The following is a 14,322-nucleotide window of genomic DNA, read 5'->3' as shown; positions in this document are numbered from 1 at the left end:
GAAAAAAAAAACCCCGTGTCCAAACGAGCAATTCCGCACCAAGGCCGGCGCCGAAGGGGGTTCCGCTGCTCCTCCGCCTGCGCAAAGGAGACGGGACACGAGGCGTTTCAGAGCCGTGTTTTACTGATTTACCCCGCGGCAAGTCGGGGGGTTTACACCACAGGGGCAGCTTCTAGGTAGAAGGGCCCCCTTCTTCTCGCAGCCTTCGCTTCCCTCTTCCCAAAAAAAAAACAAAAGAAACACACGAAGATAAATACAAGGCGGAAAGTTCTCCAGGGACCCGCGCGCCTAGTCCAGGTCGTTGGCCATGTCTTCATCTGTGAGACTCTGTCCGTTCACGGCCGGGGAATCGCACTGGCCTTGGGATAAATCCTCGAAATCGTGGCTGGTGGTGGGAGAGATGACGTCAGGGCTGGTGTCGCAGGACTCCGTGCTCTGCTCAGAGGTAGCGATGGTGGTTGTGGTGCTTTTCGGGACAGGGTCGAAGTCGTCGTCGTCTTCCAGGATGGGAGACTCGTGGATGTCTGGAAGGGGAGACGCAAATTTTAGTTTTGCTGCTGTGGGCACACGAGGTGAGGCGCTGCTGGGGCGACAGCGGGTGTGAGAGGGACCCCAGTAGGACAATTTGCTCCTCTCTAATTATAAATTTCGCCTGCTTCTACCAATAATCAACAGAAATCCGATGCCACTTCAGTTAGCAGCCACTTGTATTTTCTTGGAATCGTATTTGATATAACCCAGAAGCTCTCCAGGCTCTCAGCACTGCGGCCATGTGCTGACACGTGCCTGGGCATTTCTCAGCTCCTCCTGACTCCCGAGATCATAGAATCACGGAATGGTTTGGGTTGGAAGGGACCTCAGAGATCATCCAGTTCCAACTCCCCTGCCATGGGCAGGGACACCTTCCACTACACCAGGTTGCCCAAAGCCTCATCCAACCTGGCCTTGAACACTTCCAGGGATGGGGCAGCCGCAATATGCGAGATCCACCTCACACATTCTTGGGAAAAGGGCCTTTTTGCATGGGAAGAAAAGCGACGGAAAATCCATGCATCGGAAGGAATCACTCACTGCTGAAAGCCTCCGGGTACTGCTTCGCCAGCTTCCCTTTCAGCGTCCTGGGGGAGGAGAGAGCCAGCTGAGTTCACGGGGAAGCTGACGGATCCGGAGCGGAGCGGTCCAGCCAGCCCCTTCCACTCTCCGGCGTGTTACAGACAACACAAACGAATCCCGGGGGGTCCCTCAGGCCGAGGGGCTCCCTCCCAGCCCCCCCAGCGCTCCTGTCACCCCCTCTCGGCACATCAGATCTTTCTCCCAGTGCCGTGTTCCATAACCCAGGGAGCACAGACATCCTGGCTGGAGCAGAATCAAGGAATCCCAAAGCTCTGGCCTCTGCAGCTGCCCCCACGTGTCACGTAGCAGCACATTTTCTCCTCTCCAACTATTTTTACTTCCGAGACCATCCCAAACCCTACCTGTGTCCCACTTTACCACCCCCACAGCCCACCCAGACCCTGACGAGCCACCCTGCGCTCTCCGCGCTGTCCCACTCCCCACCAGCAGCGACGTTCCCATCCCCGTTGCCCACCGGATCCTCCGGAAGATGCTGTCCAGATCCTTCTTCATTTCCACCAGCGTCTTGGTGTGGTGGAGGAACCGCTCGTTCATCTGCTGCATGCGGACGCTGGAGAGGTTGTTGAAGTTGAGGAGCATCTCGTTGGTCTTCTCAAATCGATCCAGCCTGCTCAGGAGAAGCAGACGGAGCTCAGCAAACATCCCGGGAGGCTCCCGGTGCCGGTACCGGGGTCCCCACGGGCTGCTTCCCTCGGGACTCACATGTTTTTCTGGGCCAGGATGATGGCGTTGACGTCCTCGGCGTTGACCATGCCCAGCACCCTCCCGCAAAACACCTGCGAGGCCGTGGGCTCCATGGCGGCCTGCGGGACCGCGGGGGGCGGCTCAGCCGGGGGGCGGGAGCCTCCCGGGCCCCCCGGACCGGTAACGGAGACACCCCGCCCCGCCACGTCCCCTCCACCCTGCCGGTACCGGAGCCACCCCCACTCCCCGCCGCCGTTCCCGGCCCCGGAGCGGCCCGACAGGTACCCGGCGCCGGGAAGGAGACCCCTCTGCCGCCTCCCGGCCCCGGTACCGGGCTCCCTCCGGCCCCTCCCGGTGGCCCCCGCCGCACCTGAAGGAGCCCGTCCCGCCGCTTCACATGACGGGAGCGGGAGCGGCACCGACGGCCGCACCTCGCTTCCGGGTACGGGGTCACGCCCAGCGCGACCCCGCGGCGTCAGCGCGTCCGTGCGTCACGGCACCGAGTCGGAAGTAGCGGTGGCCGGCGGAGGGTTCCCCCCCTCGCCAGGCATCACGGAGCCACCCCAGTGCCAGCACCGAGGCCCCCACACCGTACCCCGGGCACACGCGCCGTGGCCCAGCGGCGGGCACCACCCGGCCCGGCCCCGCGGAGCGGGTGCTGCGCAGCGGCCCCTTTAAGGCAGCGCCGAGCCGCGTCCGGCGCCTCGCTGATGAGCGTCCTCACCACCCAATGGCGTCAGCGCGGTGGGCGGTACCGGCCCAATAGGAGCGGCGGGGCGGGGCCGACGGCCACGGGCTCGCGGGCCAGGTGGGAGCGGCGGGGGGCGCGCGCGGCGGCGGCCGTTGCTGGGGGCGGGCGGGGAGTCCCGGCGCGTGACGGTGACGTGGGGCCCCGCGGGCGGGGGGAGGGCGTGCGTGGGGGGGGGGAGGGGGCGGGACACGGACGTACCTCCCGGTACCGGGCCGGGGCCGCGTCTCCGCTCCGTGGGGCCCGTTCCCTCCCCGGCGCTGCCGGGATCTCCTGTGCCCGCGCCGCGCATCCCCCGAGGGCTCCCGCCGCTCGCCCGGGGGGGCGGCCGCGCCCCCGCCCGGTAAGCGCGGGCCCGATCCCCCTCCTCGCCCCCCCCCCGCTCCAGGTTGCTCCGCCGCGATGGCCTCCAGCGGGGAGGAACGGAGGAGCGGCTCCCCGGGCCGGGCAGGCACCGGCACGGAGCCCTCTCCGACGGCCGACGCCGCTCAGCTGGACACAGCGGAGGATTTCGAGGTCCTGGAAGAAGAGGAGGAGGAGGAGGAAGACTTGAGCGAGATGCCCCCGCTGGAGGACGTGGGCAGGCCGCCTGCCCCGCCACCGGACGACGCGCAGCGCTCGGAGCAGGGCGGGGGGGAAGGGTCTGAAGCCCCCCAGGAGTGGCTCGATGTTTTGGGTAAGAGCCCGGGCAGGAGGGCACGGGGCTTGGGGGGGTCTCGTGGGCTTCTCCACCGCTCCCCACGCCATGGAGGCTGTCCGGGAGTCAGAACGGAGCGGTGGGAGTGAGTACTTTCCCGCCTGGAGGTGGGCTGATGGACCTTTGGCTTCTCCGTGCCCAGGGAACGGCTTGCTGAAGAAGAAGACGCTGGTGCCAGGCCAGGGGGTGGACACCCGTCCTCGCAAGGGCCAGGATGTGACCGTCCGCCTGAAGGCCACGCTGGAGGACGGCAGCGTGGTGGAGGAGAACCCTGCTCTCACCTTCACGCTGGGGGACTGCGATGTCTTGCAGGTCAGGGCTGGGAGGAAGCTTGCCCGGATTTGTCACTGCCTTGTTTTAGCACTGGGGAGCAGGACCTCACCTCGGGGCGGGGGGCAAGGGCGGTTTGGGGTCAGTGACACCCTCATTTGTGGGTCAGAAGCGGCCACTCTGCCCTTGTGCTTCTTCACCACGACGTTGTTCCCTGCAGGCTCTGGACCTGTGCGTGCAGCTCCTGGAGATGGGAGAGACGGCTCTGATTGTGTCAGACGCAAAGTACTGCTACGGCGCTCAGGGCAGGTGAGCGGGGAGGGCGTGGGATGGGGCAGAGTTGCCTCAAACAGGGCTGTGAAACTGTCCCCTGTGCTCCCAGTGAGAGCCCAACCCACAGCACTGGTGTCCCTGCCACGCGCAGGGGATGGCAGCATGTCCTGCCTGCATGGGGAATGATCTGCATCGCGCCCTGTCCTGCGGAGCCTCCGTGGCTCTGATTTTTGGGCTGCAGCGCTAAATCTACGTGGCCAAGTGGTTGGTAGGACTGGCAGAGGTGGTAACCGTGTCGTGGCTTTGTGCCCCTCTTTACGCAGGAGCCCTGACATCCCACCCAACGCGGCCCTCACCCTGGAGGTGGAGCTGCTGGCGGCTCAGGATGCACCGGACCTGGAGCTGCTCAGCGGGAAGCAGAAGATAGAGCTGGCCAACCGCAAGCGGGAGCGTGGCAACTTCTTCTACCAGCAGGCAGATTATGTGCTGGCCATCAATTCCTACGACATCGCCCTCAAGGTCATCAGCTCCAGCTCGAAAGGTACCTGCCCCTGCCCTGAGGGAGGGCTGCCTGGGCTCCCTTCCCCCTGTAACCCGGCTCTGGGGTCTTTGCAGTTGACTTCAGCCCAGACGAGGAGGCCGAGCTGCTGGATGTGAAGGTGAAATGTCTCAACAACCTGGCAGCCTCTCAGCTTAAATTGGACCATTACGAGGCGGCCCTTAAGTCCTGTAACCTCGTCCTGGAGCACCAGCCAGGGAACATCAAAGCTCTCTTCCGAAAGGGCAAGGTGAGGCCAGGCACGCGGCAGGCGCTGCCGTCCCTTCTCCACAGTGCAGACGGGTCCAGCCATGGCAGATGGAGGGCAGGGATGAGGGGCAGACCTCAGGCGTCCTGCTCAGTCCGTATCTCGCCTTCCAGGTCCTGGCTCAGCAGGGCGAATACAGAGAGGCCATCCCCATCCTAAAGGCAGCGTTGAAGCTGGAGCCCTCAAACAAGGTAGGCTGCTGTTGCATGCCACCGGCGATCCTGCTGAACTGGGTGTCTGCAGGACGCTCTCCTTTGAGCCGTGTCCCTGCAAACCTCGGTGTCCCTCCATGGAAGGCTGAAGCTCCCCGTAGCTGTTCCTAGCTCCCTCCATGAAGAGAGGCTGGAAAGAGCCTCCAGGACCTGAGCAGCCATGGGGTGATGTGCCCCGTGGTCCAATGTCTGAGCTTGTCTGGGCTGGCGAGTCCCTTATCTCTGTGTTGCGAGACTCCCTCTTTGCCCTTTGGTCCTTGCGGGGGCAGGACTCTCTGCCAACCCATCCCTGCTTCAGTGATCCTGCGGGTATGGTCCTGGCTTCCCCGGGTGGCTCCAGTGGCTCGTGCCACGGCTGTGGGAAGTGGAGCAGAGCGGAGTCCCTGCAGACTCGCTCAGCAGCCTCGAGCGTGATTCACTGGGTGGCGGGAGCAGCCCAGACCTTGGTCCAGCACCCAGGCCAGGGCGAGCTCTGGGTCAGGAATTTCCTGTCGGTTAATGATCAGCTGCAGGACTGGAGCCTCGGGAGAAATGAAAAGCCAGCACCAGGAAATGGTCCCAGCAAGATTGAGCCTGGGCGAGCTGGGGGAGAAGCAGGGAGGTGCTGCCTGTGCGAGGCCGAGGCGGGGGGCTTAGTTCTGCAGGTGGGCTTTAGTCCTCAACTGGATCTGTTGTTTTACCTGCCTCTTTTCTGGGAATTTCACCAGACTGTCATGACTAGTGTCGTGATCCGGTGCCTGAAGGTCATGGGTAGGATGGAGCTCAGTGGCCCCACAGCACCCGCAGAGCTCGTGGTCTGAGAGCTCCCGTGGGAAGGGATGAGCAGGATCTCTAACCCTTCGCTTTCCAGCAAGGTTAGGGTGGGCAGCTGCGATGAGTGAGCAGCACAGGTGATGCAGGCAGCACCGGGAGCAGCTCCCCCTGCGCGTCTCCGGCACGTCGCTGTTGGCAGGGCGGCTGCTCGCCAGCCCGTTCGGATGAGGCTTTTAATGGGAGAGGGGTGAGAAATCAAAACGCCCGGCAGTGACGTTACCAGTTAAACCACAAGTACAGCAAATTATTGACCTCTCCGGCTGGACTCCTGGGGAAGTGGCAGTGCTGCTGCAGACGGCAGCGTTAAACACGCATCGGTGAGTCACGGGCTACGGCTACCGGTGGTGAAAACAGACTCAAGAAATGCTCGGCTCCACCTGCCTCGGATGAGGAAACCTGGTTCTCTGGAGCTGTCAGCACCTTTCAGCTGTTACAGACCATCAGCCGCTGGGTTCTCTTCTCCTGATCCCTTGGAAACTCACGTTCTGGGAGCAGGAGGAGATGCCAATGTTTGTCCTACACCGCAGTGGCAGCCCCGGTGAGCTCGGGGGGTGCCCGGAGGCGCTTTGCTGCTTCGCACCCTCCAGAGGTCCGAAGTCTCACGTTCGAGGCAGCATCGCTGAGCGTGGCGTGGTCTGATGAAAGCCTGGCTGGCCTCCAGGCAAGCTGACACGGGCTGGAGCCGGTGTGGGTCGCCGGTGGCGGTACTGGTGTTCCGGGGAGGCGTTGGAGCCGCCTGGAGCATGGCGTCCCCAGCAGAGGGCACAGTGCAGCCGTGGCACCGGGACGGCTGCGCCACGGCGGCCACCGCGACGGCCTTCCTGCCACTGCGGGCTCCAGGAATGGCTGGTGGTGCCATGCTCGGCTCGACAGTGCTTCTCACTGCTTTTTGGGAGCCCATGAGCTCCGTGGAGGACACGGAGCGTTCTCCTGCAGCGCTCCCTCCAGCCCCAGCCGTCGCCGCCGCTTGGCACAGCCAGGCAGGCACCAACATGCTCCTGGTCTTGCTGCAATCCCACTTCAGACCAGGCTGAGTTTAAGCTCGCTTTCCCAGCCTGCTTCCAGACAGAAAAGTGGGAGAGGTCAGGCACGTCTGTCCCCGAGGCAGGAACTTTTCCACCTCGATTAAAGAATAAAATAATTTTCCTGATGTCTGGCATCAACCCTGGGCTCTGCTCCCCGCTGCCAGGCTCGGGTGGTCAAAAAGGACAGAGGAGCACTCAGACCCGTGAGGCACCGAGCCGGGGTGTCCGATGCCAGCCTGGTGCAGCCCCTCGGTGCAGGGGAGTGGGGGTCAGGCCATCAGCCCCCACCGGGCTGCTGGTAGGCTGTTCCACAAAACACTTGGACGGCCCTGGGGTGATCAGATGTGGTGGTGGTGGCACCGCGGTCCCCGTCCCCTCCCCTGCACTGCAGGGACGGTGCGGAGCTGATAACTGCAGCGCCTCGCTCTCCTCCCCAGACCATCCACGCTGAGCTCTCCAAGCTGGTGAAGAAGCACGCGGACCAGAAGAACGTGGAGACAGAGATGTACAGGAAGATGCTCGGGAATCCCAGCGCCGCCAGCGCCCCGGGGAAGTGCAAAGACAAGCTGCCCTGGGTAAGGGCTGATGCTGACCTAGCAGGGTGGGGGTGGCAGAGCGGGTGGGGGTCACCCCTGGGGTGGGGACCACTGGGCTGGGCACAGGGCTTGCGTTAGTGTCCCCCAAGTCCCTGGGGGTTGACACTGTCCTGTGTCAGGGCAGCAAGCCCCCCGGGAGCTGGGGGCCTGTGCTCCGGCGGCCTTGCCAGGAACGCGCCGAGAGCTGCGGCTGCGCTCCTGGCTCTGTCTGCCAGGGCCCAGCGATGCCAGCTGGAGGGTCCGGACTTTGCTCCCAGCTGCCACGCACAGGAGGCTGCTGGCTGCACTGGTGGAAAGCGCTGTCAGCTGGGCTGCCGGCGGCACACGCTGTCCCCGTGGACGTGCCGGCCACGCGCTGGGCAGAGCCGACGCAGCACTTGCCTTTTTGGGCTGCGTTATCTCGGATGCGCGTCGGGAGCTCGGTGCTGCCCCGCGGCCCCGTGCCAGCACAGGCAGGGCTGCACGTCCCCGCTGCCAGCGGGGTGCTCGCGGCACGCCATGCATATCCCGTCACCTTCTCCTCCTTAGTCCATCCCCTGGAAGTGGCTCTTCGGTGCAACAGCCATCGCGCTCGGCGGCGTGGCCTTGTCCGTGGTCATCGCAGCAAGGAACTAAGGATGGCAGCGGGGTTGCCCTGCGGCACAGGACGTGTGCCGGGATGTGCGTCTCTCCTGCCAAGGGGCTTCTCCGGGGCTCTGCTGACCCCTCCCCATGGACTCGCAGTTGCAGAAACATGGATGCTTCCTCTGCTAGAGGTGCCAGATCTCCCTCCTGCTGTCCCTCCCTGTATCCCTCCTGGCGTAGGTGGGGCTCAGCCCCTAGCCCCAAACATGTCGGGGAGAGCGGTAGCTCTTGCACACCAGTATGCCACGGCTGTCCCAGCCCGGTGAGCCCCAGCGGGCACCGTGGTCCTGCCAACATGGCAGGGGGGAGGCGCGCTGAAGGAAGCCATGTGGGTATGAACGGGCACGGACGTTTCTGCAGCTGGGCCCAGCTGTGGGAAGTGGTTTGGATGCATCCAGAAGCATGTGCAGCGAGATTCCCCGCATCCTGGGGGGCTGCTGGCGGCTCAGCCCTCCTGCAGGCACCCTCTTCCCTCCTCGGCACTTCTCCAGAGCGTGCAGTGTCCAAAGGAAGCCAAAGAAACCTGCGGCAGGGGGGGAGCGCTGGAGACCTCCCCTCTGGCCTCTCTCTCTTGTAGGTCCAAGCTCTCGGGGGTCCCTCTTTGCCCTGCAGCTCTCTCCAGCCTGGGGCCATCCCCAGGGCCCGCTGCTGCCCCAGTCTCAGCTCTGCTCGCTGGGGGGTCGTAGCACTGACCTCCCACCCCAAACTGACTGTGAACTTCCCAAATAAAGGACAATTCTGTCACGCCTGGGCCTCTTCACTGCCAGTGGGGCACAAGGGGCGGGGGGGACACGCTCCTCTCTGCTGTCCCCCATCTCTTGCCACTCGTGTGGCTGCACCAGGAGGTGGGAGCGGCTGTTTCATTTGGGGAAAAAGCATGTGAGGGGAATTTTTCTGGATGCTCTACAGCCCTGAGCCATAGGAGGAGGGGAGCAACCTCTGTGGTGTGGGGATGCTCCATGGCCAGGTTTGTGGGGCTGCTTGGCTCAGCAGAGGCCTGACGAGGACGGAGCCATGCCATGGGGTGGCCCCCAGGCCCTGCTGGGGGGCCGGGGGGGGAAACTGGGCACCTACTGGCCCTGCCTCGGTGAGGGGGGGTCCCCAGGAGGAGGCCCGCAGGCCCTGCCCGGGGCGGGGACACCCAGGCCCCCCGGCCGTGCCCGGGGGGTTATACCCGGAGGACGGGGACACCCGCCCGCCGCCCACCTGCCCCTCAGTTCGGAAGGCTGCACCAAACCACCCTCCCCACCATGCCCCGCGGCCGTCGTTTGCATATCCCCGCCTCCTCTCCCCATCTCCCAATCCGATTTTGCGGCCGGCGGGGCCTGGCCAATGAGAACGCGCGCTGCCCACCTCCTCGCCCCAGCAACAGGCGCTCCGGGTGGGCGGGGCTGGCGGCTCATGAATTATGCATAAGGGGGCGTGGCCCCGGCGGGAGGCCCCGGCGGCTCAGGCGCGGAGGAGGAGACGGTCCCAAGATGGCGGCGCTGCAGGCGGAGCGCGGGTACGGGCTGTCCTGCGGCCGCCTCGGCCGCGGCACCCGCGTCTCCGTCTTCCACGTCAAGCTCACGGAGAGCGCCCTGCGCGCCTTCGAGAGCTACCAGGCCTGTAAGGTAGGGGCGGCGGGCACGGGGCGGCGGGCACGGCCCCGCGGCGGGCGGGCGGCCGCCACGAGGCCCTGGCCGGAGCCCCGCGGGCGGCACTGGCGGGGTTGGCACCGGCGTCGGTGCCGGGGGGATGGCTCCCTCACAGGATGGGGCGGGGGGTGCTGGGCCTGCCGCTGCCGGGTGCGGTGGGAGAGGGCGGACCCCGGCGGATGACCGGGGAAAGGCGAGGGGGGGTGTCGCTCGGTATGAGGCCCTCCCCGGTGAGAGACTGAGGAGACGCGGGGGGGTCCCGGCCCCTCCCATGTGAGTGACTGAAGGAGGCGGTGGGGTCTCACCGTGCCCTTTCGGTAACGCCCCGGGGGGTACCCCGGTCCTCCCTCCCCGCTGCTGTTCGAGGGGCCTCGGTGGGCCCCCTCGGTGGGTGACCGCTGATCCTCCGGTAAGTGCCGGAGGGGGACCGGGGGGTGTCGGTGTGCCCCCCCGATAACTGTTGGGAGGGCCCTAATGTGCCCCTCCCCGCCCCGGTGGGTGCCTCGAGGATCCGGGAGCCGAGGTCTGGGTGCCGCTGCCCGGTAGATACCGGCGAGGGGGGGTGGGCTCTCGGTGCCCCTCCGGGTGGATGGCTGGAAGCCGCCCCCAGTCCCCGGTAGGTGGCTGGGGGCGGGGGGGAAGGTGTGCGAGGGACGTCGGTGCCCGCCTCCCGGTGTGCGTGACGTGGGTTTCCAGAGCCCGGGGCGGGGGGGAGTCGGTCTCACCTCGGGGACGTGTCCGGGGCGGGGGGAGGCGGGGTGGGTCCACCCCCGGTGCTGCCATCCCGGAGTGGGGAGGGTCCCTTCCTTGCTGCCACCCTCCCTGGGGCGCCCGGTGCGTCGTCCCCCCCCACCCCTCCCCTGCCCGGTGCTCCGCTCCCTGGGGGGAGGCGGGTTCAGGCTGGGGCTGTATTTTGAAATTTCCAGATTGTCTTTTCCGAGATATTTCCTTGAAACGCATCCAGAGAGCTTATTAGTCACGTAAATAAAGAATAATGACAATACTCGGCATCTGTCGTTAGGATGGACCGGGGAGGGATAAAAGGCTGTCCTTTTTATTGTAATTTTATTTTTTTCTCTTTCCGCCTCTGATCCCGCGAAGAGCGTATCTGTCTCCTCACCTTGCCGGGGAGCTGGGGGAAGCTGGGAACCTAACCCGTTTGTCATTAGGAGCGTCCTGCCTGCCAGCTTCTGTAGGATAAACCATATGTTGTCACAACACTATTTTTAATTTAGGGTGTTGGTTACATCACATCACTGAATTGGGCAATCTCTGTGTGAGGACGAAGGTAATTACTGTACCAGGGTTTATCAACTTATATTTTAATGAGTGTTTATCAGCATTATGAGAAGTCAGTAGCAATAAGTGCCTTGGATAGTCTGAGTTATTAGCTTTTCTCTGAAAAAAGAAAAGAAAAATACTTTCCTATATATTAGGAAAGCCTTTTCTTTTGGGGGAGGGAGAGTAGGAAGACTACAGGCAGCTGTGTTAAATATTTTGGGCAGCTATTCCGAGTCCGTGTCACACATGAATAGTGGTGTTTATTTTCTAAATGAAGTCTGGTCTCTAGATTGTTTGGTGGCCAACGGCCACTAATGAACTTTGCTTCCTTCACCGCCACCCAAAAGAGAAATAGTCAAAGGCTACTGGTGATTAAATGGGCAGGAAAGGATAAGGGGCAGAAGAGCTCGCTTGTTTGTACAGTGAATAACGCAACAATTAGTGGGCTATTAAACACATATGCTCATTCTGCGTTTGTTCTATAAACAGTTTCTCCAGCTTGTTGAACGTCTCTGCTTCCTCTGAAACGCTCGGCTGTGGTGATGCCAAGAAGTGACTTTATAACACACCTTCGGAGCGTGTGTTTGTCCAGTCTGGGCTCTGATTTAATTTTGGTCGGCAGTAGGTAAATGGAAAAAAAAAAAAAAAAAAAAAAAAAAAAAAAAAAATTGGCGAAGGCTTCTTCTGCTCGGTTTGGTTTTACATGTGGTGGAACTGACGACAGCGTTGTGTAACGTGTATCATGGCCTGGAATCCAACACTGCTGTTTGTGTTACCTGCAGTCCAACATGCGTGCGGTCTGACCTGTTTTATGCACCGGGATAGCACGTCGGCGCGATTTCTGCGACAAGTCTCTGTCTCTTTGCCAGAACAGGCAGGGTAATGTCTTCGGTTGCTTGCTTGAGTTTGTTCTTGGTCTAATAATAATGTATTGGGATTACATAATCCAAAAATGATCACCCAGCCGGGCGAGCTGCCATTTGTTTTTAGTGTCCCTTGTGCCAGAGCAGTTGCGTTCTTGGTGTGGAGCTGTACCATGTGTGGATCAGGCAGCAGGACTATGGAGGAGCCATGCTTGTCTTCTTGAGTCTCTCCTGCTCGAAGAAAACAGCCGTGGGTCCACACATTGGTGCTCTGTGTTTCTGTGTCATGCTCAGAGGATGCGGAGCTGCTGCTGAAGAGGCCCAGATCGCAGGGCTGCTGGCTCCCTGTGGTCCTGAAAAGGATTTGTTTCTCCAGTAGCAGGGGGGTACGCTCACCTGAAAGAAATAAGAGTCTTAAAAATAACATCGGCTTCACGGGGGACACGCTGAGATGTCGCCCGTCTGCTCCTTGTGAAACTTGCTGCCCCTGAAACTGCTTCCACACAGTTGTGAAACCGTCAGCGCTGCCTGCCCAGCTCCGCAGCTGAAGGCTGAGCGGCGGAAAATGTGTCCTGAGTCAATTTATCTGCTGATGAAATGGAGCTGGTCTGGTGTGTTAGCCTAAAACAGCTCTCGGCTCTCCAAGGAGTCTCACTCTATATGAGCTTGCAGTTTTCTGCGTTCCCTTTGGGGGTGTGTACAGGCTCTGCTCAGGCCCTCCCAACCCCAGAAAAAAGCGGGACATCGCTTTCCTCATCTCTTCTGGTCTGCCTCCAGCTTTCTTGCTGCCCGTGTTGAGGTACAAGGGAACTCCTCATGCCCCTGCCTTGTTTTCCTCTCTCATTCTTTATCCTGGACCGTGTCCTCCACGCTCAATGACGGGATGTTGTATCTATCCTTGCCTAGTGTGTCTCCATCCATGGCGTGCATCCTTTGCTTTTCACACCCTTTTTTTTAACAGCATCGTGAGGGTTTCTAGGTAAGTAGAAATCTCCAGTGCACGATTTTAAGTGCTCCACGGCAGACCTGGACGTCACTTGGCTGTAGGCACATCTCCTCGCGCTATTGTGGTGTAGGTGCTGGTGGCATGTAAACAGAATTAGGGCTGTTCCTGGAACCCGGACCTGGGAATTGCCCAACTTTCACAGTTTTATTTGAAAACTCTCTTTGTGGCTTGAGGAGCAGTACTAGTGAGCTTGAACGATGGATTGTCTTTCGATAACAGATGACGTGACTGTGCTTGCACACCTTTCTCTGTTACTCGTGGCTTTTGTGTTGACTGAGCCATAGGTGATGGAGGCTCAGCTCGGCTACCGGCCCTAGTCCTGGCTCACATGGTAGCCTTGTGATTTTAGGAGGATGTAAAGAGGGTCTTGGCATCCCCGTTTCGGTCAGTGCGTGATGCAGCAGTTGAACAGTGCCTCCTGCTCACCTTCTACCCCTCTGCCCCTGCTACGCGGAGTATTTTGAACCGAAGCCACTGGTGAACTTTGGCAGGTGCACAAATATTTATTGGGGACTAAGCTCAGATAACCAAAGCACGTTGCCCCTGTGCTCTCTTAGCCGAACTGAATTTCGGAACTGTGGTCTGACAGATGTGGCTTCCCAAGGCATCTTCCCTGTGCCTTCTGTGCTCTTCTTAAACCGACCGTGACAGAAGTTATTTCTCAAAGGTTGGGGTTAACCCGACCCCGTGGAGTCACCGCTTATTGAAAGGACATTTTCAGACAGGTTGTTACAGATGCCTTCATCTTGCTGTGTTTAAAGCACGAAATACAAAATGAAGGCTCCTGCTGTCATTACCGGGTCTTTAGGGTAATGCGTATTCATGCTGACTCGGGAATTGAAAGCTGCTTGCAGGTGTCAGGAGGAGAAGAACAATCCGGCTTTCGAATCAAAATTCATTGAATTATCTTGAAGCTTTTTGCATCATTCCTCCTTTCCCGTAACCTGTTTTTTCCTGTCCTATTAATTCCCTGATGCTGTCGTCCGTCAAAATTGAAGCTATTACGACATCGGGACCATGAGTCGGTGACATGACTGAATGAATCAGAGGAGGCTGGCTGGAAAGGAAACGCGTTGTACATCTCGCAATCAGCAGAAATGGGACAGGATATGCAGAACACACTGAACTGCTAAACTCCTGCTGGATGTTCTTAATGCTGACCTGAGCGTGGCACCTCCCATTCGAGGGAAGGGGACAAAGAGATGTTTAATGTCCTGCGCGAGGAATGTTTTGGCCTGTGGCAGTTTCCTTTCAATTATTTAGGGTAGCTTTTTCTCTCAACCATATACCATTTGGATCTGCTCAAATTATAGATTCATCTCTATAGTTTTCAAATTGCACGGGAAAGAATCGTCTGTAATTTACATCTGAAGTGACGTACAGTTGCTATGGGATTCGGTGGCAAATTATAAAGCTATTATGCCTTTTTTTTTTATACTGGTGGTAGCAGACTGCAGAAGTAGGTCTAATTGATGACGTGCCAAGGGAAAATAGAAAGTTTGTGACAGAATCCTTGTGACCGATGGTGCCTTTTCTGAACGTGATCTGCTTTTTTATCAGCAGATCATACGACACCATCGATCAGAGAAGTTGGATTTGGGCATTAATAACTTTCTGCTCTCTAGCAATACTGGGGGAAGCCAGCTTGACAAT

General features: G+C 60.5%; 3 protein-coding genes across 3 annotated transcripts in view; 2 read left to right on the top strand and 1 right to left on the bottom strand.

Annotated features, from left to right (window-relative positions):
* Positions 1–112: 112 nt before the first annotated feature.
* On the bottom strand, positions 113–2,261 carry KXD1 (KxDL motif containing 1). The gene is made up of 5 exons (XM_086627815.1): positions 2,189–2,261; positions 1,837–1,937; positions 1,589–1,741; positions 1,072–1,118; positions 113–524 (listed from the first exon to the last, which is right to left on the bottom strand). Exons 2-5 carry the CDS (start codon positions 1,929–1,931, stop codon positions 289–291), a joined length of 531 nt encoding a protein of 176 aa, XP_086483941.1. The 5' UTR covers positions 1,932–1,937; positions 2,189–2,261; the 3' UTR covers positions 113–288.
* A 701-nt stretch (positions 2,262–2,962) lies between these two features.
* FKBP8 (FKBP prolyl isomerase 8) lies at positions 2,963–8,610 on the top strand. The gene is made up of 8 exons (XM_086627714.1): positions 2,963–3,242; positions 3,406–3,575; positions 3,754–3,842; positions 4,130–4,347; positions 4,422–4,594; positions 4,726–4,803; positions 7,100–7,237; positions 7,787–8,610. Exons 1-8 carry the CDS (start codon positions 2,969–2,971, stop codon positions 7,871–7,873), a joined length of 1,227 nt encoding a protein of 408 aa, XP_086483840.1. The 5' UTR covers positions 2,963–2,968; the 3' UTR covers positions 7,874–8,610.
* Positions 8,611–9,360: 750 nt separating this feature from the next.
* ELL (elongation factor for RNA polymerase II) overlaps positions 9,361–14,322 on the top strand; it is a 54,626-nt gene continuing 49,664 nt past the window's right edge. Inside the window, 1 exon segment of the mRNA XM_086627712.1 lies at positions 9,361–9,495. Coding sequence (XP_086483838.1) covers positions 9,361–9,495 — 135 coding nt within the window.

This window comes from Tauraco erythrolophus, chromosome 28 (genome assembly GCF_009769465.1).
Source record: "Tauraco erythrolophus isolate bTauEry1 chromosome 28, bTauEry1.pri, whole genome shotgun sequence".
Taxonomy (NCBI): domain Eukaryota; kingdom Metazoa; phylum Chordata; class Aves; order Musophagiformes; family Musophagidae; genus Tauraco; species Tauraco erythrolophus.
Note: the sequence above shows the minus strand (reverse complement) of the source record. Positions and strands in the feature narration are given on the sequence as shown.